The sequence below is a fragment of the Rhipicephalus sanguineus genome, chromosome 11 (genome assembly GCF_013339695.2).
Source record: "Rhipicephalus sanguineus isolate Rsan-2018 chromosome 11, BIME_Rsan_1.4, whole genome shotgun sequence".
Lineage (NCBI taxonomy): Eukaryota > Metazoa > Arthropoda > Arachnida > Ixodida > Ixodidae > Rhipicephalus > Rhipicephalus sanguineus.
The window spans coordinates 140,036,532-140,059,284 of record NC_051186.1 but is presented as its reverse complement, the minus strand read 5'-3'; the positions used below and the strand labels follow the sequence as shown (position 1 = coordinate 140,059,284).

General features: G+C 49.1%; 1 protein-coding gene across 5 annotated transcripts in view; it reads left to right on the top strand.

Annotated features, from left to right (window-relative positions):
• LOC119374811 (SH3KBP1-binding protein 1) overlaps nt 1-22,753 on the top strand; it is a 739,328-nt gene that overhangs the window by 679,191 nt on the left and 37,384 nt on the right. For 4 of the 5 annotated variants that reach the window (XM_049411036.1, XM_037645000.2, XM_049411037.1 and 1 more), the window contains one exon: nt 18,611-18,659. In XM_049411036.1, the coding sequence (XP_049266993.1) occupies nt 18,611-18,659 (49 nt within the window). Of the gene's footprint in view, nt 1-7,648; nt 7,796-18,610; nt 18,660-22,753 lie in introns of those variants that run through there. The other variant, XM_037645003.2, reaches the window with a different exon arrangement.

Below are 22,753 nucleotides of genomic sequence, written 5' to 3'. Positions count from 1 at the left end.
GGGCTTCATGCAGTTTGTGCAAGTCGGTTGGACCATTTCCGAAACTCATTTTTTTTTAATGAGAGCGTGCCTCTTCATGTGCAAAATATTTTGCGTTGCACACAAGCCCTTAGACGTTATAAATACAGCATGTAAACGCGTTCGTGCAGCGACGAGCTTAGTCTGGCCAGTGCGATGGGTCGCGTTGTTCGATTTTGGCTCGTCAGAACCTACGCTCGGCTCGTGGTCGAGTACGCAGTAGCTCGTGTGAACCTTAAAAAAAATCCTCTGAAGTGTAGTCAGGTTTAGCAATGAAAGATCTCTGTTTTTTCTGTGTTGTAATGTCGGCTGTGTCTCTTTAATGGTGGGACAATAACCTTTCTTAAGTATTTTTTATAGAACCTCATGGAGTTTAGCATGAAGGCAAGCATTATTTGTTGACTTCTAGTCTTCAGTTATTCATGTCAGCTACGGTGTGTTTTATAGCAGGAACGTTTTTCATTTGTCAGTCTAGTCAAGTGTAGCTATTCAAAACATCGCTTATCTCGTTTTCCTGAGTCATTGCTCTATCACAGCTGTGATGTTTTAATTATAACACGTACGCGTGTATACACACACACACACACATTCACACACACACACACACATATATATATATATATATATATATATATATATATATATATATATATATCGTTTGTGTTGAGTGTGGTTGGTTCATCAGTATTGAATGTTTTGTAAAATCGTAGGAAGTTCTTGTGTTTACCAGAAATTAAAAAAAAAATTAAACAGTGATGTTTGACCCTAAAGTTCTCCTCCAAAACTAACTTGCATTGCTCCAAAACAAACATTTTGGTGCTCCAAAGCTCCTCCAAAACAGCATTATTCCTGCTCCCTGAGCTGCTCCAAAACACTCAAGCCCGCTTCCACCCCTGAGATGCTCTTTCCGCACAGTCTGTTCGCGTTGAGAGCGCAGCACGTAGAAGGGTATACGAGGCGCCCGCGCATGGCTACCGACAGCGCGCGCGCCAGCGACCGCGCCCTCAGAATCAAAGTTCAGAGTTGCAGCTCTAGCGACGCCTCCCCCTCGCTTCTTTTAATGCACGTTCAATACGCGCAGGGCGTTTCCTCTCTGCTTCGACGGCACATCTCCCGAGAGGGGTGATTTTATCGCATGCGCCCTCGGAGCGACGGAGATGCGCCGGCTCGTTTGATCTCTGCTTCAGCCACGTTCGTCTTCCCCGCTGGCGCGCATTTACTCGCGGTAGAACATACGATGCTCGGGGGGGATGCTATCAATTTGGACTTCATACGGGACATGACGGCAAAACCCGTCGAGAGTGTCCATATAATTGCTATCGCAATAAAATGTCATCTCATTAATAAAAACATGCCTCCTGCTCGGAGCAGCCGCAATTGCGTTTTGCTCGGCTGTATGAAGAGGCATTGCTCGGCTGTATGAAGAGGCAAGAGGCATTGCTCGGCTGTATGAAGGAAAAGGAAGCGTAATGCTAACAAATTTCAGCCAAGAACACAGACACCTGAGCAGGGGCACGATAATTGCGTACATCGAAGAAATCTTGGCTGTCAGCGATGCGTTTGCCTTTTCAGATTCTGACGAAGCTACGACGACAACCGCAATGCCTGAGCCATCCTTTGACGTAAACCCAACCCTTCACGCCCGCCAACACCAACAACACCGATGCCTTCTGAAGAAATACAAGGACTGTTTCTCGTCGTCATCACGCGTCCGGCAAACGCCCCTTGCTAAACACCGTATCATAACGGAAGAAAATGCTCGACCACTCCGTCAGAGTCCCTACCGGGTTTCGACGCGAGAAAGGGACGCCGTTAAGCAACAATTCGAGGAAATGCTGCGCGACGACATCATCCAGCCGTCCAAGAGTCCGTGGGCGTCTCCCGTAGTGTTAGTGAGGAAGAAGGATGGAACCCTACGTTTCTGCGTCGATTATCGTCGCCTGAACAAAATCACGAAGAAGGACGTGTACCCTCTTCCACGGATAGACGACGCCCTGGATCGACTCCACAACGCGAAGTACTTTTCGTCGATGGATCTCAAGACCGGCTACTGGCAAATCGAAGTCCACGAGAGAGACCGAGAAAAGACGGCCTTTATAACACCAGACGGCCTGTTCGAGTTCAAGGTCATGCCCTTCGGTCTTTGCTCGGCACCTGCGACGTTCCAGCTCGTTATGGACACCGTGCTGGCTGGATTAAAGTGGCAGACTTGCCTTGTGTACTTGGACGAAGTCACTGTGTTTCCCACAAGCTTCGACGAATACTTCCAGCGCCTTGACGCTGAAATACAAGCAATCAAGACCTCTGGTCTCACCTTGAAGCCTGAAAAGTGCCGCTTTGCATACGAGAAGCTATTGTTTCTGTGTCACGTGATAAGCAAGGGTGGTGTTCGCCCAGACCCGCGGAAAACAGCTGCCATCGCTGCCTTCCCGCCACCCACCGACACGAAAGGCGTGCGCCGTTTTCTCGGCTTGTGCGCCTATTGCAGGCGCTTCGTCAAGAAATTTCCACGAATCGCCGAGCCGCTAACTCACCTCACGAAGACCGACGTGCCATTCAAGTGGGAAACGGCGCAAATCGAAACATTTGAAGAACTGAAACGACGCCTTCAGATGCCTCCGATACTAGCGCATTTCAATGAATACGCCGATACGGAAATCCACACCGACACAAGCAACGGAGGACTCGGCGCCTTCCTTGTGCAGAAGACTGACGGGCAGGAAAGGGTAATCAGTTATGCTAGCCTGTCGCTATCAAAGGCAGAAACGAACTATTCCACAACAGAAAAGGAGTGCCTAGCGACCATCTGGGCTACATCCAAGTTTCGCCCCTACCTCTACGGCAGGCCCTTCAAAGTTGTGAGCGACCACCATGCATTGTGTTGGCTAGCTAACTCTAAGGACCCTTCAGGTCGGCTCGCACGGTGGAGCCTACGACTTCAAGAATTCGGCATTACCGTCGTTTACAAGTCCGGAAGAAAACACTCCGACGCTAACTGCCTGTCGCGCGCCCCCGTCGACCCACCGCTGCAGGACGACCAGGAGGATGACTGCTTCTTGGGAACCATAAGTGCCGACGACTTCGCCGAACGACAGCGAGCGGACCCAGAACTCAGGGGCCTTGTGTAATACCTCGAGGGCAGGACCACCGTCCGGTGAGAAGCGGTGAGAAGAACTTCTCACCGCTTCGAGCCGATTGCCTTCTCGTGGTACCCTCAACAGTGCGGCCAGAGGTTGTGGGAGAGCACGCGCGCCCATTTCCTTTCCTTAAGGCAGGCGCGATCGCGAACTGACGGCGGGATCCAAGGGACCACTAGGAGGGGAGCACCGTCGCCCTTTCCGGACAACCCCTTCTTTCCCGCCACTCCTCGCGCCAATCCTCGCATCCCGCCTCGCGGGAAAGGGAACTCGCCCTGCGAGGGAAACAATCCTCGCGGTGGGGAGGGACACGGGAGGTGAATAAAACAACCGAGCAGACTGGCAGACGGTCTCTCGTGCCCTCCTGACCTGCGAGGTAACACCTCACCGCCCCGAGACCCACCAGCCGGACATCGACCGAAGGTGTAAGCGTTACCCTTTGTTTTCTACGAGTGCGGACTATCCCTCTACGCGACATTTACGCGTTATTGCCAGCGTAGCAATAAAGTGTTGTTTGTTGTGCTAGCCTGTTGCCTTGTTCGCCCGAACCCGTCGTAGCTGCGATGACGCGCGCTACGGGAAGGGGACGCTGACACGGTACGACTATTTGCGGCTGGGACCGGAGCTAGGCTTCTGCACCAGCCGTGCATAGAGCGGAACCCCTCAAGGTCCTCCAGGCTCTGCACGACGACCCGAAGTCTGGACACCTGAGTGTTTCTCGCACGCTAGCAAGAATACAGGAAAATACTACTAGCCGCGCCTTTCCGCCGACGTCACCCGTTCCGTAAAGAGCTGCCGGGACTGTCAGCGACGCAAGACACCGCCCACTAGGCCAGCCGGACTTCTGCAGCCTATCGAGCAACCTCGACGGCCGTTCCAGCAAATCGGGATGGACTTACTGGTGCCGTTCCCGACGTCCAATACCGGAAACAAGTGGATCGTCATGGCAACTGACTACCTCACCCGCTACGCCGAGACAAAGGCCTTGCCCATAGGCAGTGCCGCCGAGGTAGCCAAGTTCTTCGTGGAGCACATCGTCTTGCGTCATGGCGCCCCAGAGGTCCTCATCACAGACAGAGGTACCGCCTTTACTGCGGACCTAACTCAGGCGATCTTCAAATACAGCGAGACGAGCCACCGCCGCGCCACCGCCTACCACCCGCAGACCAATGGCCTCACCGAGCGTCTAAATAAGACCATCGCCGACATGCTGGCCATGTACGTCGACGTCGAACACAAGACATGGGACGCCATCCTCCCGTACGTGACATTCGCGTACAACACGGCCGTACAAGAAACGACACAGATGACGCCACACAAGTTGGTCTACAGACGGAGCCGACGCTCGACGCCATGTTACCAAACGTGACCGACGAGAAAAACATCGACGTGACCGCCTACCTACAGCGCGCCGAAGAAGCACGAGAGCTCGCCCGCCTACGGATCAAGAACCAGCAGACGACTGACAGCTGCCGCTACAACCTTCGACGACGCCACATGGAATACCAACCCGGTGACCGTGTATGGGTGTGGACGCCAATACGCCGACGAGGACTAAGTGAGAAGATTCTTCGACGATACTTCGGACCGTACAGGGTACTTCGACGCCTCGGCGCACTCGAATACGAGGTTGTCCCGGACGGCATTACGAACTCTCAGCGGCGCCGTGCGCGACCTGAAGTCGTCCATGTCGTGCGCCTCAAGTCATATTACACGCGTTAGTGAATCTGAGGACTGTACTGTTGCTTATTGTTTTTGTAGCGTTAGCTACACATGCCTAGCCAGAGCAGGTTTCGCGGGGGTCATCATGAGCCGTGCTGCGCATGCGCGCGCGATTCGCCGCTGCTGCTCTGCGCATTCGAGAGGGGTGACGTCGTAGCCATGGCGCGCGCAGCTATTAGATGCGAAGTATCTTAAGGCGGAGCTCAATCCGGTGGTGGTGTGCGGCGTGACCACCCTTACTGCGCATGCGCATACCCTCTCCACACACCTCCTCTCCACTCCCCCTCACCATTCCCCCTGTCATCTATCCTCTCCCATTTCCCCTCACCGCTCACCCTCTCTCCCTCCCCTCTCCACTTCCCTCCCCCCTCCCATTACCCTCACCACTTCCCCTCTCCCCTCCCCCTTTCCACTCTTCCTCTGACACGCGGGCTAGACATGCCGAAATTCTCTCCTGTGCAACGCCGCGATGAGCTCGAGTGCATGCGCGTCCCCTCCCCTTCTCTCTCCTCTCCTACGCTGCCCCCTCTCGCCCGCCTGTCGACCGCGTTCCCCGCTCGCCCTGTGCGAACGGCTAGGCTAGAGGAAGATACGACGCGCGTAGCGTCGCTCTTCGCGTTCCACGACGTGAGCTCGGTAGCATGCCGAACGAACGCCAACGGAACGCGATCGTGCGAGTGCTCCGGCTTCGCATCTGCTCATGGTCCCCTTTAGCGGGAGATGGTGTATTCGCCTTCGCTGTGTAGTCACCGTCTGACAGTGCGCTGGTGCCGCTTGATAGCGCCTCTGACTGGCGTTTGCAGGTGGATAACGCCATGGAGAAGGAGAGCGCAAATGCTGCTCAAGGGCGCAGAAGAGCCGAGAAGCTTATGTGATCGGATCCCGAAGTAGTCGCCTGGCAATTAGCGCTTCAGCGTAAGAAGAAAGAACAGAGGAACGCTAAACGTGCTGCGGAAAGCTAAACGTGCTGCGGAAATCTGGAAAGCTCAGAATAATCAGCTGAACCTTTGCTAACGCTACGTATATCCTGGCATAGCCGAGCTAAGCCACTGCAAATTTTTGTACTTTCTTGCTTTATTCTTGTTATTTATTGTTGCATGTATTCCCACCCCCCGTGTTCTGTTTTAAGCATCGAGACGATGCTTTTTCAGAGAGGGGCATTGCCACGTGCCTTTCTTATCACTTTTCCTGTATTCGGTTTTCGCCCACAAAGACTGTCAGCAACGGTCAGCGCGAACCGCGCCTCTTTGTTCGAAAAGCTTCGCAATCATTGTAGATCGTTTTGTTAAGATTGTGCGAAAGACGCGCACACTCGAGCGTATTCTAGAATTTGCGCGACAGCCAGCGATAACGCTGGAATATTCGACGGCACATAGGCATAGGACGTCGGAGAACCCCGCACCTCCACCATTCTGTCGCGAGAGGAAACGACAAAGAGGAAAGTCGAAGCGAACGGCTGTTTACTTTCGGCCACAACAGCCACTAACTTCTTCGCTCACTTCTTCCGCCACCACTAGGGCATGGCAATATGGGTCATTTCCGCAATGACTAAAACCTTAACGCCGATTCTGAAATATAGAGTTTTCATTTCACGATGATGTTTCAACTCATTGCGACGGCGTGGGGTGCCTCATGAAAAAAAATCACGCCATATCCACGAAGAGAATGATGATTGAGGAGCTGGCTCGGAGAATAATCGGGTAAACCGTGAATGCTCCGTACAATTCCTGTACTGTCATATAAGGACGTGACACGTTATAGTAGCGATTGTGGTCGGGTTGTCGAAACACAAGTGGTCGCAGAGCTTGCAGCTGTGGTCGAACATGTGGTCGGCGCCGCCAACTTCAGGTAGCGACCGCTTTCGGCGCTTGGCCGCTGCATCCCGCGCCCGTACCTCTTCGAGGTTCTCTTGCCGCCGCTTCCACGCTGCTTCGGCTTCGCGGGCTTGTATCTCGGGGTCCGCACGATACTGGCATCTCTCTGCGGCCTCGCGAGCTCTCACTGCAGGTTGAAAGCGAGTGAATGCGAGCCAGTGCAGGGTCTTGGCGGCGAGCCCGGGCTGCTGCTGCCTTGCGGCGTCCGCTCCGCCGCCTTGTCTACTTCGTTCATGTTATTAGTATCGAAGCGCACTGACTGACGACTGTCGAAAGAGAGAGGAACCGCGCCGTTATGGCCCTCTAGCGGACTCCTATCAAACAAGAGTACTCGCCGGAGTGGAGGGAGCGCCACATGCTACTGTTGGCTGTGTTATATATGGCATTATCTGCGTTACTATCATTATCAACGTGCTCGAAAAAAAAAAGAGGTAAAAGACTTCTCTTTCGCGCGAGCTGCACCTGTAGCGGTCACCTCTGGAAATAAGGTTTTACGGTTACGACGCGGGACTTCGCCCCAGCTTAAGAACCTGGCGAGCCAGCTGCTAAAAATGCTTTAGACCAGTCCCGTCTCTTTAGCTCACCCGAACAAAGCCCTTATAATTGCGGGTACTATTTAGCAAAGTATTAAGTAATTGCGAGAAAATAATGCGGGCAGTATTTAACAGTCACAAAACTTTATTCCGTGTGAAGCCTTGGGCTGCGTTTTTGAGACTACTATTTGATACCAACTCTATCAATTTGATTTGGTATGTTTGAAGTATAATTACATTTGTCTTTTTTATGCCATGAGAACAACTTTCTTTTTTCCCAAGATTTTCTTTTCTTGTAAATTTAGGTCTTTGCACTGTCACATTACACCTACCATTTTCATCCATTTTTCTGTTTCAATGACAGACCATCACCAGACGGATGATGCTCTTTTACCATATGTGGACCTTGACCGATGACACTACTTACCATCTTCATCATGATGTGATACAAGACTATTCAGACAGTTTACGAACTGTACTCGAAGCACCTGAGTAGCCTACCTTAAAAATTTGTAGTGGGAAAACTTGAAGGACTCTTCAGCTTATTGCTGTAGTGGTGTCAAAGGCCTACTGAAGGGAAACAGTGAATCAAAACTGATAAATTATTCTTTGAAAACTCTGCTGTCGTTAATTTCACCATCGTAGCTGTAATGATAGAAAAGCAAGTGAAGGTCAAAATTTCTTCAAATTTCACTCCGAAATCTGCACATGAACGTCAGCGCGATGTCACGTATTTCAATGTGTTTTTGCATTTTGGCCAGAGTCATTCTACAAAATTTTAGAAAGGTGGTACATTAGGTGTCTGTCTCCCTCGGAGGACACTGTAATTTATTTCTCTTAGTCTTAAAAAACAGCACTACTTGACACACAAACCAGGGGACAACACGCGAGGACGGGCACTGACTGCCAACAAAGGTTTTAGTGTGCGTGCACGGATATATAGCGCATAAAAAGAGAGGAGCAGGGGGACCACCTGCGGGAACGCGTGAACGGCGTGAGAAGCAAGCATGGCAGTAATCGGGTGATGCACTGTGCCACGTGCGGGTGCTCACCTCTGCTCCACGAAAGCAGTGTTGTGCGTAAATACAAAGACAATCGTGATCAGGAAATTTTCGAGCCTTACAATGATGCAATATGCTCGAAGTGCCCCAGCACTCATCCTTCCTGACGAGGAATTCAGCTTCCACCAGCAATCCTAATGATGTAAGCATTTGTCGTTTTATCATCTAAACCACGCGCTATTGCAACTATCTTTCTTTTCACTCCTCCCGCCCCCTCCTTTTTCATTTGTGCACGCGCAATAAAGGCTTTCTTTTTAGTCAGCGCCTGTCCTCGTGTGTTGCGCCGTTGTCCATGTATGAAGTAGCGCTGTTTGTTTTTTTGTGGATCCTTACCAACGAGCTCCCTTCCGAGCGCTTTTAAGTCACCTTATTTTTACAAATTAAGAGCTTTACACGCTTTTACACGCTGTCCCTTTTACACGCTACACAGGCCCTTTTACACGCTGTCGAAAATTTGTGATGTCACAGCAAGTTCTATTACGAAAACTTAAATTGCGCTTAGGACGAGACACCAGAGTAGAAGCAGACAGGACGAACGCAGTTCCTCATTCTTTCGCTTATTCTTTCGCTTTCCCCTAGAAACAGACAGGACTGCGTTCGTGTTGTCTGCTTCTACTCTGATGTCTTGTCTTAAGGCAGTTTTAAGTTTTCATGATATGTCTTACCAACTAGCCCCCAACACACGCTCCACAGCAAGTTCGTGCTGGTACTTGAAACTGGCGTCAGCCACTGACCTAAATTTAAAGCTGGACATTCGACAGAATGTTCAGCTTTAAATTATAACCGAACTACTGAATAACAGCAACCAAAGTACTGATTAAACATATAAACATTTTTACTTTACAAAAACGAAAACACCTGATGTTTCGGTTCCCACTCGGAACGTTCTTCAGGGGTGTTGGGGGGAACGAGGAAGCAGTGTTTATATAGGCTTCTTTTCTTCAGGCCTTGTGGTCACGCCTGATCACAATGATGTCTTGAAGTCCATTGCAGTAGACGCTGAGGCAGCGAACCTGCAGACTGGTTGATGTTACCTGGTGTCGCCTGGTTTTGCCACGATCCCACAAAAGGGCGCTTATGTTGGTTGGCCTCTAAGTCGATGAAGCGGGAGTTGTCGAAAGCAATGCAGTGGTCATTGATCTCGCTGTGCACAGCGAGTGCACTCCTCTGTCGGTCGAACTTGCAGACGTAGTTCTTGGTTATCGGAGCCTCTCGGGGAAGGTCCTCCTTTACCCCACGTATGAAGCGCCGCAATCCGCACATGAAATGGAGTAAACCAGCCCTTGTGCTTTCTCTTTGGGTGGCCTGTGATTGAAGATCGGAATGAAGCGGTCGAGCATGGAGAATTACTTATGTGCCACTTTAAAACCCTGCTCCGACAGTACGTGTGCGAGCACTTCGCTGGTACCTTGAACGTAGGGAACCCGTACGCGCTTGGGCAGTGCTGGGTAAGTGTCCTCTGAAAAGGGTCGGCGGAGTCAGGTTAGCGTCGCTTGACCTTTTCAGAGAAAGTTTTTGAGTAGCCGTTCTTTAGAAGGTCGCCTCTGATTTTCCGTTCCTCATTCTTTCTCTTATTCGTCGAGGATCAAACCTTTTAGGCATGGGTCAATAGTGATGATACCACTGCATCTTTCTAGTGGAAGGGGTGGTTAGAGCTAGCGTCAAGATAGGGACTGGTCTGTGTTGTCTTTCAGTACACCGTACACCGAGAACTGGAGCAAACCATCTATCTTTGTCATTAGTACATCGAGAAACGGTACGCAGCCTTTTTTCTATTCCATGGTGCATTGTATGGCCGGCTCAATAGAGTTCAAAGGGGCAGTAAATGCCTCTACGGCACAAGTTTGTAGGATGCAGAAACAGTCGTTGACTTACCGCAAAACTATCTTCAGATTGGATGCCAACCGACTCCAGTGTTCTTTCTCTACCGCTTCTGTCACGTGCTTTGCTGTCGTTACAGACACTGACGCCCCATCGCTGTACCGGTTAACTGCTTGTGGTATTCTCTGTTGACGAAGAAGTACCTGCTGCTGAGATAAAAGTTCAGCAGGCGGCTTAGCTCATCGATGCTCTGGCTTTATTGAAGTTCTCCTGATACTCCGGCGCTAGTTGGGCGGATACGCTTGAGAAACGGGAAACCACGTCGAAGGGCACGAGGCGCTCATCTTCGCAGACAGATATCGGGGAAAGGAGTTCAACAAAATGGCTGCTGTTCTCCACTTGACTCGGCGTGTTTCCCACGAAAGGCCTCGAGGTGGAGATGTGAAATCCACATTGGGTTTCAAGGGGACACTGGGCTTATGGGTCTTGAAAAGCCCGTAGAAGCCAGGCGCACTACCACTGCTGCACATCAAACCAAGGTGCAGGGCTCTGGCTTCGGGTGTTTTATGAACACGTGTTCTATGAGCTTGTTGAGGTCTCTTTGTATCTGTGCCGCACGGTCCTTTAGTTTGCTGTAGGTGCCACTATCAAGGTGGTCTTGCACCTTGCGGTCGTAGTCTTGTTGGTTAAGGACGGCAGTGGTATTGTTTTTGCCAGCGGGCAAGGTGACAATTTCGCTCTTCAGAAACCATAGCGCAATAAAGAACACGGGACAAGAAAAAGACCAGGAGAAGCGCTCACTGTAAACTGAGGTTGTTTTATTGCAGAAACAAATCATATATAAGCACCCTTTGAAGCCGCAATAAAGAAAAGAAAGAAGGCAAAGGACACGTGTCTACGCCAAAAATTCATGCTCTTTCACAAATAAAAGGACAGACGGAATGCTGACACATCTGTTACCTGCCCTAGCTGTCTCTGACGCCTCTACGACTTCTCTAGTCGTTTTGTCACACTGTCGATACAGAACACCTGTCTGACTGAACAGTGGAACGCACTGTGGCTTCGTTTCACACTTCTTACAATGGGCGGCAACGTGTCCGTTATGGCAGTGTTCCCGATTTTGTTATGCTCAAGCAGGCGAACGTTGGGACATCTGCCACTCTGGCCTACGTAATGCATTCCACATTAAAGAGAAATTTTGTAAACAACGTCTCTTGTGCAAGAGACGTAAGCGCTTTTGTGTCTGATGCAGCAAACAGCTTTCCGCTTCCTTGTCGTACAGCTCAACTTACACAAACTCGAAAGCTTATTTGGTGCTAAAAACACGACCTTTACTCCAGAACGCTGTCCGACCTTCTTTAAATTACGATAAATTTTGTGAAGGTACGGGATTACAGCCACCTTTTCTTTGGCTCGATTTTGTTTTGCGGTTTTTTCAAGTTCCGATCTCTGCTCTTCACTCAGACGTGAGACAGACTTCCTTTTTCGATGCAGGCCCTCAGCGACTGTGTCGCAAACAAGCGCGTCAATAAGGCGCGCGCGCGGTCGCTTTCAGATGACAGCGGGAAACCACGGCGCCAGCCGTTCGCTCAACAAGCGCGCGCAACGAAAAAAACAAGTATTAAAAGACGCCGGCGCGCCGACGCTCCTCCTCACCCACTCGAAACAGCCGCAGACAGCCAGATCAAACGCCCGGCAAAGCCTGGAACGATCTCGAAAGAACAGATGATGCAACGCCGAGCGACGCCACCGCGATTGGAACCGTCGAGAAGGATCTCGCCCTTTCCCTAGCTTTGGCTATGGTGCACGCTGAAGAACACTCCCGACGCTTCTAGAACCCTGGAGCAAGGAAATATAAGCGTGCACTTACGACCTGCCAGGAGTCATTTGGTCCGGAGATGGTGAAGTTATGTTGAGTGTGGTTCCGTCAGCCAAAGAAGACGTATTTATTATAAAGATGTTTATTGGCGGACACTCGGCGAAGACGAACGACAGCGACAGTCATGGCGGGGCCGACTCTGCACGAGCTGCCTTCTCTCCGAAGAGGGCAACCCACTAGAAGGAGCTGGAGAGGACGGCCCACTTCAGAGTTCCAAAGCTTCGCTACATTATGTTGTTGTGCGGTCAGTCGATCCGGAAGAAGTGGGTGATGACGCCGTGTGAGCAGTGACAAGTTACGTGAGTGTTTCCTGAAAGAGAAACATTCGGGAACGACGACGGAAGGGAACCACGACGATCAGAGCTGAAGTTTGCATGAGTGTTTCCAGGAAGAGAAGCATTCATGTTACGTCCAACAATTGTGGACCGGATACGTTGTTGAATATTCGGGAATTTAAGTGTTCTTGAATAGTTTGTAATGCATGAGAGTGCATTTGTAGCGTGTGATTTGTTTGTTCCCATTGTGTCAGACAACGTCAGATTTATACTGTGAGTTGTAATTGATACCAGCCGAGTGTGCATGTGTATGTGATGCTTGTACTGTCTCAACTGAGAATGCATTTTGATTGTGTTATCAACTCTTAGCTCCGACTCGGTCTTTGGACCACTGCCGGCGTTTGCTAGCGCACTGAAGGACTTACTCTAAATTCTCCGCGCTTTCGTGGTGCGTTTCGGGGGGCCGATACGTCAGGCCTTACAATCTGCCAGGCGATTGCCACCCGATTAACGGGGCAAGTGACATACTGAGACAATGACTTGCCTCGGATAGCCTGCGGCCTCCAAACGTGCAATTTGTTTTCGGAGGCTTTCATCCACCAAGTGAAAGCACGACTTGTAGGGAGCGTTTGACAAAAAAGAAAGCACGATATTTCTTTTTATTAGCTTTGAGTGCGCAGATGAGTACTTTAAGGGCGGCTTGTTCGCTCTCGGTTCATAGACCCAACAAACGTGATCATCTTGAAAGTGCAGCCTCAAATCTAAAAAGCTAATGCTGAGCTGTTCGGGGAATTCCGTGGTAAATCTGAGCGGCTTAAAGCACTGATTAAAAGATGCAAGAATCCCCGTGACGACAGCGTTGGTACAGTCAAAACGTACGCGAGAGCTCACCACAGTTTCAAAAACTGATCTATCAAAAAAAAACAACAACAAGGAACTCGTCTACGCAACTAAAGATCTTTAAAATGCCAAAATCACCCAGCCGCTCAGAGAGAGCCTGATCACATCCAGCGAGGAACAAATCACTTAAAATAGATGCGATGCATGACCCGATGCAAACACCTTGCTTTTACAGGTAAACGTCATTGTCAGAAGCAATTTCGGCGTCCTCGCGCATTTCCCGTAGGGCCTATTACTCCTCCGCAGAGATATGGAATGGCTGTGTCTTTTTTTAGACCAAAATAACAGGATTCCAGTCGCATTCAGCGTTACTGATTCCTTGACGTTGGAGTCTAGATGACCGATACCGTCCTCCACAGCTGTCGCAATCTTCGCTAAAGGAGGCCGACACTTATAAGTTAGTCTCCGGCCGCGACCACTTCCTGGACGAGAGGTTGAAAACAAAATCTGTGGCTTTGGGGCTCGATGCCTTTGCCGCATCAGACGCGAGAGTTTCTTGGAGGTGTGCTGTTTCACTGCACTGCTTGAGGCCCCGCCACGGTGGTCTAGTGGTTATCGCGCTCGACTGCTGACCTGAAGGTCGCGGATCGAATCCCGGCCGCGGCGGCTGCATTTTCGATGGAGGCGAAAAATGTTTGATGCCCGTGTACATAGATTTAGGTGCACGTTAAAGAACTCCAGGTGGTCGAAATTTTCGGAGCCCTCCACTACGGCGTCTCATAATCATATCGTGGTTTTGGGACGTTAAACCCCAGATATTATTAATATTACTGCACTGCTTGAGGCGCCACAATATGCGAATGTGTCCACACAGGGAAAGAGTCCACCTAGGTGGTGTTCCAGTTATCGAAGAATCTCGACAGCGCGTTGCTTCTACTAAAAGCGTGAACTTGTGAAACCACCGGAAGTTCCCGTGCTTGTGCCGGAAGCTGCCGTGTGCTGCGCGGCTCATTGCACATAACGAAAAGTACAGTTACTAAGTCAGAAAAGGACAAGTTTTTCGACTTGGTTAGCTATGCTTGTGAAAAGGATGACCACCTCGAAGGACACTGATCACTCACCATTGTCCATGGAGCGACCGAAGTTTTCATTGTGTGCAACATGCTACCTAGTTAGACGACATTTCTTTGGGACTGTGCTGCTCACTGCGTGCTAAGCTGTCCTGTGATCAAGTATTTTCAGTTCTTTTCTTAGATGTCACCTGCTTGAGGCCACTAGACCAAGACGAGAGCATATCGCAGCCACAGATGGAGATAAAGTTTGGCTCAATGCATTTTTTAGACGAACAGGTGGACGCACCAGTCTGAAGGCTTTCTCGAAGTGCGCCTTTCTGCGAGAGACATTTGTGCTTGACACTGCGGTTTTGCACTGTGATTGTATTTTTTTATAATATGCGCAGTCATTGCAAGTTCATGACATCTTGATTCAGCAATTCCATGTGTTTCGCATGTATTCGATTATAATAAAGGCGGCATGTTTTTTTTTTGCTACATGGAAGGTTTCGGAAGCCCCGCCCTGCCTTTCTCCAAGTGCACATGGCTTAACTAATAATAATAAGAGTCGCGATTGTCCTTGAAAGGCTTCTACGGGATCGTTGTTAAGCTCTTGTGTGTAGACGACATACAGATACTCAACAAAAGCACTACCATTAAAATGCACATAAACAGTGTTACCTGTCACAGTCCCACAACTATATTTCTATATTCTTGGCGCAAAACTGCAGCGCAGCAGTCGACGCGTTGTGTGGTCAGCATGTTCCGCCACTTGCGCCAACCGCAAGCGAGCGCTGCAAGACGCTGTCACTGTGAATAGGCCACTAAAAGGAGCGTTCCGGTGCGACCGTGGCTGTCTCTGCAGTTGATGCATGCTAACCTTGATATCCACAGCACCGGTGTCGTCTTTACTTTTCGTGTACTGTGTTCTGTTTGCGCTTGCCATCATTCCAACTCCCCCAATTTTCTACCTTATAATCTTGATATACGCTTCAGCATCAGACACACAAAGCCTGCACTGTAGCCATTTGGATTTTCAACAGATAGTAGTGGAAGCGAAGGAAGACAACCTCCCATTCTAGTGCGCTCCTTCAAGGGAGCTCATAAACATGCATGACATTCCCACCACCAGCCGATCATATCTCACTGCTATTTCCCAGTAAAATGAGCAATAATAATACTACTTCGGGGTTTGTTCACGTGAAACGTCTTCCCTAGGTCTTTTCTGGTCAGCTTGTGCAATATATAACGCAACAGGCATCGATCCAGTGGCCGCATGCCTTCTCCTGGGAAAAGAACGGCGACTTACGGTGGCTGCACACCTGCGCACTCGAAGCGCGATCCACCACTTGAAAGAACGACCAACCCAGACATGAAGGAAATTAACGTACACAAGAGCAGGAAATTTCACGAACACATACACATTTCCTTCTCTTGAAGGACGCGTGTCCTTCACGACTGGGTTTGTCGTTCTTTCAAACTATAGACGTCAGACTCTGCCCGGGCGGCGCTGCGAAAAACACCGCCACTAGCGCCCTCATCACAGCCCCGGCGCTAACTGGCCAGTAGAAAGAGAGCCGTCCGCAAACGAACGTGCATAGGCCACAATAGACACCCCCCCTTCTTTCGTTGGTGTCGAGGCGCGGTTTCCTGAAAATCAAGGACCTGGAAAGCTTCTTCCGTCAATGCACGCTTCAAAAAAGTAGGAAGCTCATCAAAGCGAAGTGCGGATACCATGCATAAGAAGTTTCAGTTATCCGGCCCGCTGCAACTCTCAAGTACAAGCGAGCATCGCACTTCCTCGAGTTCGAGGCAAGCCTTCCGACGTCCGTTCTCTAGCGCCTATATGCGTTAAAATCGGGTATATACGTAATGACGAAGCGATGAAGTACATACACGATCAATTTACTTAGCTATGTATCTTACGATCAGTGGTACAAAGCTCGCTTTATCAGGGACGAATGGCCCCGGCGATTTTGGCCTTTTTAGTGGCATTCTCCCTTGATCTCTCGCTTCCTGTGTATTGGACTGTGTTATTGCGCATCCTCAAATGGTCTCTTCATGGTTGTCTTCGTCTGTATTGTCGGCAAATGGGGACACGTGCGTGTCCACTTTCGCGCCGTACAACTAAAGGCACAACCGTGGCTTCCGAGATAGCTACGGCAATCGCGGAGGCCACAAGCAAAATAAACCTGGAGGTGGTCACGACCAACATTTTGCGATTTACTTGTATGACGCACCTGTTAGCTAGTTAGAACCGGAACTCTGGGCCTTCAAAACGTACGTGTGCGATGCTGTGGAGTGACGGCCAACTCATATTATAGGATGTCGCGTCGTGCGTATCACGCGTCTTCAGTCTGCCTCTAGCTGCTCACTCCGTGTTACACGGCAGTAATGGCACGCACCGCGCTCACAGGCTCTGCGGAGCTTCATGGTCAAGGTTACCACGGTTCTTTGTCAGGGCTACGCAAAACAACAGCAGATCCACATTATCACACTTTCTCATGCGGCCGGCTGTGGAGAACGCGGGTACTTCGCTTACCCAACACGCTCGCAACGGCTCGTATCCAGCTCCCTCGCCTTTCTGCTTTGTACGACAACTACGGAAATCCGTAAAGTGGAACGATGTTATTCAATCCTTTACGTCTGTGTCAATTCACAGCGCAACAGTAGCGTCGATGGCGGTATTTCTTCGTAGCGTGCCGAGTGGTTTCGTCTGCTGGTGCTTTCGCCGTCGTTCTGGCGAGTGATCTAGCAAGCACTTCATGACGGTTCGGTGGCGCGTCCGATTAGCGGAGAGAAATTCGCAGCTTTCTTTCGGAGTGTTAAATGCGCCAACACACGCAATATTAAGCTCAATCGTTGTTTCGCACTCGCTAGTTGGAGCTGGTCCCACAGCACACGGTGCGAGGGAGTCGGTCTTTGTACTACCCAATACTGCTCACACAGGTGACGCCACGCGTCTTCCGAAACTCCAGAGCCTGACGTCTATGCACCAACGCGCCCAGCACCAAACTTCTGAGATCCAGTCTGCTCTAGTGGAAATCAGTGGCGTCATCATCTGCGTTTTCTTTTTGCGCCTTTGCATGGCACGAGTCAGTATTGGGAAAAGGTAATTTACTGATGCGAGAAAATCCTTTTTGTTTTAGGGGCGAAGCTCCTTAAGGCGGCACCCGTTCGTCCCTCGTAGTCGTAGTAGTAGTCGTAGTGCGTAACCATTCTTACGCTTTGACCTCCAAGGTGGTGCCGGTGGGAGATTTTTCCTGTGCGTTGTTGAGCAATAAAAAATTCGCAGCGTGCGCGTTAACTAAAAGCCGAATTCTTCTGTCTCTCATTCCCCATTACCAGCCATTGGCATGTTCCAGTAGGAAACGTTAGTAGAAGTAGAAGTATAAGTGTTAGCTAAAAGCCGACTTCTTCTGTCTCTCATTCCCATTAGCAGCCATTGTTTACCTCCAAGGTAGTGCCTGGTGAGATTTCTCCTGTGCGTCATTAAACAATAAAAATTTTGTTCAAAACGCCGTTGACTGATGAAATAAACCAACGAAAGACGCCAGATGTTTTGTAAAAGCAAAACGAAAGAACGCCAGATGTTTCTAAAGCAAAATGAAAAGACGCCAGCTGCTTAACGAAAGACGCCAGATGTTTTCTAAAGCAATGGTTTTCTAAACAATGAAAATTCACAGCGTACATGTAAAATTAAAGTGAGCTGCAAGTCGTCATAACTCATCGAACCTTTAGTATAAACGCGCCCGATCTCACGTCGGTGATGATGTACTGGGCAGAATTGACGGAAGATTCACGGTTTACCGATGAACCTCCGCAGCTTCGCCCACTCATCATCATTCACTCCGTGGATATGCTGTGATTTTTTTAGTGTCTCCTTAAAAGCGGTCGCATCTGATATCAATGGGCCCATTCGAATGCAGCATTAAGTGATGAAGTGATGAACCCCGCCATGGTGGTCTAGTGGTTACGGCGCTCGACTGCTGACCCGAATGTCGCGGGATCGAATCCCGGCCGCGGCGGCTGCATTTTCGATTGAGGCGAAAATGTTTAAGGCCCGTGTACTTAGATTTAGGTGCACGTTAAAGAGCCCCAGGTGGTCGAAATTGCCGGAGCCCTCCACTACGGCGTCCCTCATAATCATATCGTGGTTTTGGGACGTTAAACCCTAGATATTATTATTATTATATTAGGTGATGAATTAGTGCTGGTTCTAATTGTTTGCCAACTCTACCATGTCTAAATGTGGTCATGGCTTGAAAAGATGAGTGAAACGTATAACTACTTCAGTCAGTGTTGCGTCTTATTACACGCGAGATGTGATGCGAATAGTACTCGAGTCGCATACTTTCACTATGCCACTGACTTAGTGTGTGTTCTTGTGCCCTTCAGATGTGGGACCTGACTACAGCACTGGACTTGACATCCAAAGGGGAGCCAGGTAGGGCTGCTTTTATTCATTCACATCAGGTTGGGGCATTACCCCCTTGTTACCAATGGAAAGATTCCATGGTGATTCCATGACAACTCCATTAAACGTAATGAATCACAGACGGGCACAGAAAATGAACACAAGAAGAGCTTGATAAAGCTTGTTTATACAAAGGAAGACTATATTCATATTATGGGCCAAGCCGACAATAGGGAGATTAGCAATAAATAAGAAAATAAAATAAAGCATTGTACAGACTAAGTTTCACTTCAGTGTTAACTTCACATTCTAAGAACAATATGAATGGACAGTTAAGTGCCAGTGATTCCACTCCTGCGCCAACTGCGCCAAAGTGCGCCAAATTGTATTTACTGCGCCATCCTGATAATATCGACGAAAATTGCGCCAAACTGCGCCAAAGTCTCGGGTTTGGGGGCGTCTATCACATTCACCGGCAATCGCACGGCCGGCGCGTCATAACATGTGCAGCTTGATCTTGGGGCTGCCAAAGTCGCAACCATGGACCAAGAATTATTCCGCTGAATAAATAGCGCTCGGGCGTGCGTCCCGAATAAGCCACGATGCCAAGCACGGTGTCGACGCAGCTTCTGTTCTGCAAGTCGGCTCGACAGCAAAACGCGCTCTCCGCAGAGGCTCGTGACGTCTAGGCCTCTCGGTAGCGAGAAAGTGCGACGGCGATTCATCGGCGGACGTCGTCTGTTTTAGAAACGCTGCTGATAGCTCGTTTCAAGCGTCGCACGGCACGTAAGGAAAGCAATGTTCAGTAATAACTACATGTGTGCTGCTAAAATGTCTGTCACTTCTGTTTCCGGACATCGCGGAATGAAATCTGGGATCGCTAGCAGTATATATATGGAACAATATCGAATTTTCCTTGCTTCGCGTTTATGGAAGAGCACGCGAACGGTGGAAACGCGTTCACACTTTTCCTCGGATATACTTTATCCATGGATCTTCATTAGAAAGAGCTTTTTCGTAATTGCTTATACCAGCACGTCCGAGTTTAATCACTCTGCAGTGAATAACCCCTAAAAGGCCCTGCCCTTTCGAGCTCACGTGCTAGGGTTCCAATTCGAATTTTTTGCTTGCTTTTTAAAAATGTCATCTCATTAATAAAAGCATATATCCTGGTCGTAGCAGCCGCAAATACGCAGCTGTCAGTAGCGGGCCCGTCGCTGACGGCCCACAGTGAAGCGGCTACCCCATGTTATACGTCCGTCCCTCGCTTTCAGGGGTCAATAGCTGACGGGTAAAAAAGCTCAGTTTCGCTTAAGGGCGAAGCAATGAATGCGATACCAACAAATTGTATTGTTAAACGAAGTAATTCTAGCAGCTAACTCTTTTGGATCAGATCTCGCGTAACTCAACAAAACGCTGGTTTAAGGGAATATGGCCGCTCCAGGAACCGAAGCGTTTTCTTGCTCTGAGTTCTCTAAACACGAAGTAAGCGTTGAGAGCACAGCGAGTTTACGAGCCGTCTCCTGATGCCTCGAGATGGCGCGCGCGCAAGCGACTGCGCCCTTCGAACGATGCGCCCCCCCCCCCCGATCCTCTGGCGTCCTTTCATGCTCCTTACGAAAGACGGGCGGGGCGTTTCCTCTCTGTTTGATGAGCAATCGACGGCAGGCCCGCACGCGGGAAGATGTTATCTCATGCGCTGTCCGTGCGACGGAGACAGGCGGCCGGCTAGCTTAATCTCCGCTTCAGCTGCGTTCGTCGCCAGCGCTCGCGAGCTTTTACCCAAGGCTAGAATGCGCGTGGTGATGTTATTAATTTGGTCTTTATACAGAAAATTACGGCAATGGCGACGACAAAAATCCGCGGAGAGCGTCCATATAATTGTTATCACAATAAACATTTAAAAAAAGTTGAGCCATTTCACTCTGTGAAGTGGATGACAAGCGAAGCTGTTTCGCGCATGGCAAGGAGGTGACATGGTGGAGGACAGTTTGGTATGTAAGGCCAGGTTGTTAACGTTCAATACGCAATATTAATGCGAAAGCATCAGATGCTTTATCAAACACGAAGTTGACCGTCGGCGGCGTCAATCGATTGATGCAAAAATAATAATGTGATGACGCCATCACGACGTCATAGATCGTCAAAACTTGTGACGTCATCATGGCGTCATATATCGTGATGTCACGTGATGACGCCATCACGACATCGTCGCTTTACACTGCTTCCGTAATCGGTGCGCCGATCATGGAGCTAGCGCAAAACCAGGTGAGGTGCAGAAAGCTTGCAGAGAAGGAGGGGGAGGATCAACCCGTCGATCGAGAAGAAAAAGAACCTGGCTTTCGCCTTGGAGTTTTCTTTGGGGAATGCATTAGGGACAGTGTGGCTCTTTGGCATTGAGGCACTGCTGTACATGACGGCGTTTGTCTACAATGTCTGCTGATAACCACATAGATATATTTAGTGTTATTTCATAAAGTTCAGTTTTATTGATTTGGTATTCTGTTTATTTGCTAGTGTCGAAAATAATCGCCGAAGAGGTTAATTCAGAACACTCAACTGCATGAGCCCTTATTTTTTCATTAGCGAGTGAAGTATGGAGTTCTCCTGAGATGATTTTTTCCATGAGATTTGCAATGAATCGAAATATTTCTAGCCTTCATAAGAGCCCCATAGTAATATTCCGGTGCTTGAATTTATTGCAATATGCTTCTGTAGTGCACTCCAGGATGTAAAATTCGCTGCTCCAGAGTGCTCCCAGTTGCAAAATTATCTGCTCCAAAGTGCTCCAAGATGAAAATTTTGATGCTCCAAAGTGCTCCAAAACGGAAATTTTGCTGCTCCAAAAATTGCTCCATATCAGAAGTCCTCGGTAGCATCACTGAAGTGCATATATTACCATTTAATAACTCCGAATAACAAACAATAATTGCTGCTTCAATGTTCTGTTATTTAAAGATGTCGTGTATGTTCTGTTATGTATGTTCAATGTTCTGTTATATAAAGCGCCGTGTATGTGTCCTCTTCTGGTCCCGTGTTTAGCGCTTTCATTCTTCGTCTACCATGTACAGCAATGCTCAATATTCAGTAAAACCTCGTGAAAACGTACCTGCCGGAACATGGCATACGCGCGGACTAAACAGCAGTATGCAATAATCACCAACGGTAGTACGCACTAACCGCCAGGAGATGCAAACTTGCATCTCCTGGCGTTTGTTGATGCCGCCAACAATGAAATAAATGCAGTGCCACAGCAAATATTACATAATGTGCCCACTATGAAGCCTTTTCTTTTTCCCAAAACGCTTATTCCGGCTCTCTTGCACGACTGCCTGAGCACACGGTGGTGACGGCAAGGAGCGATTCGAAACTATTACAGGGCCCGGCACACACTGCGGCTGCCATAACTCCTGGGCCGCTTTTTTACCGTACACGCTTGTTTGCCGTGCAAGTGTGCTTTGTGTCGCTCCGCTCTAGACCGTGCTGACGTTTCATTGACTCCTCGGCTATTGGTGTGAGGTTTGGGGCCTAACATACAAAACTTAAGACCTATACTGGAGTTAAAAAAACGTGCTTTAAGAATAATAACATTCTCTCCCGTTCATTACCCCATTGGCATCCTATTCAATGATCTTCATATTCTCTCATTTAGGGCGCTAAGAAATTATAAGGTAACTTGCCTACTTCACAAAATACTACACAAACTTTCCACTTCCCGTCACCATATTCAACTTCCCTCGTGCAAACACCAGGCAAACAAGTCAGTTAAATGTAAATGTTCCTCCTTGTAACAATGTCTATGGCGAACGATTGTTAGAATTCTTCGGAGCTGTAACCTGGGACACTGTGCCTCTAGAAATAAAAACTATGCGTAACTTCAACCTTTCTTGCAAACGCTTTTTCTTGTCTTATGAATTGTAATCACCTTTCCGTGCGATTGTACATCGCTGAAATTTGCATATGTATAAAACCAATCATTTTCATGACCAGTCATGTGCGTTGCTAACTTTTCTGTATTTTACCCGAAGGTCGCGGGATCGAATCCCGGCCGTGGCGGCTGCATTTTCGATGGAGGCGAAAATGTTTGAGGCCCGTGTACTTAGATTTAGGTGCACGTTAAAGAA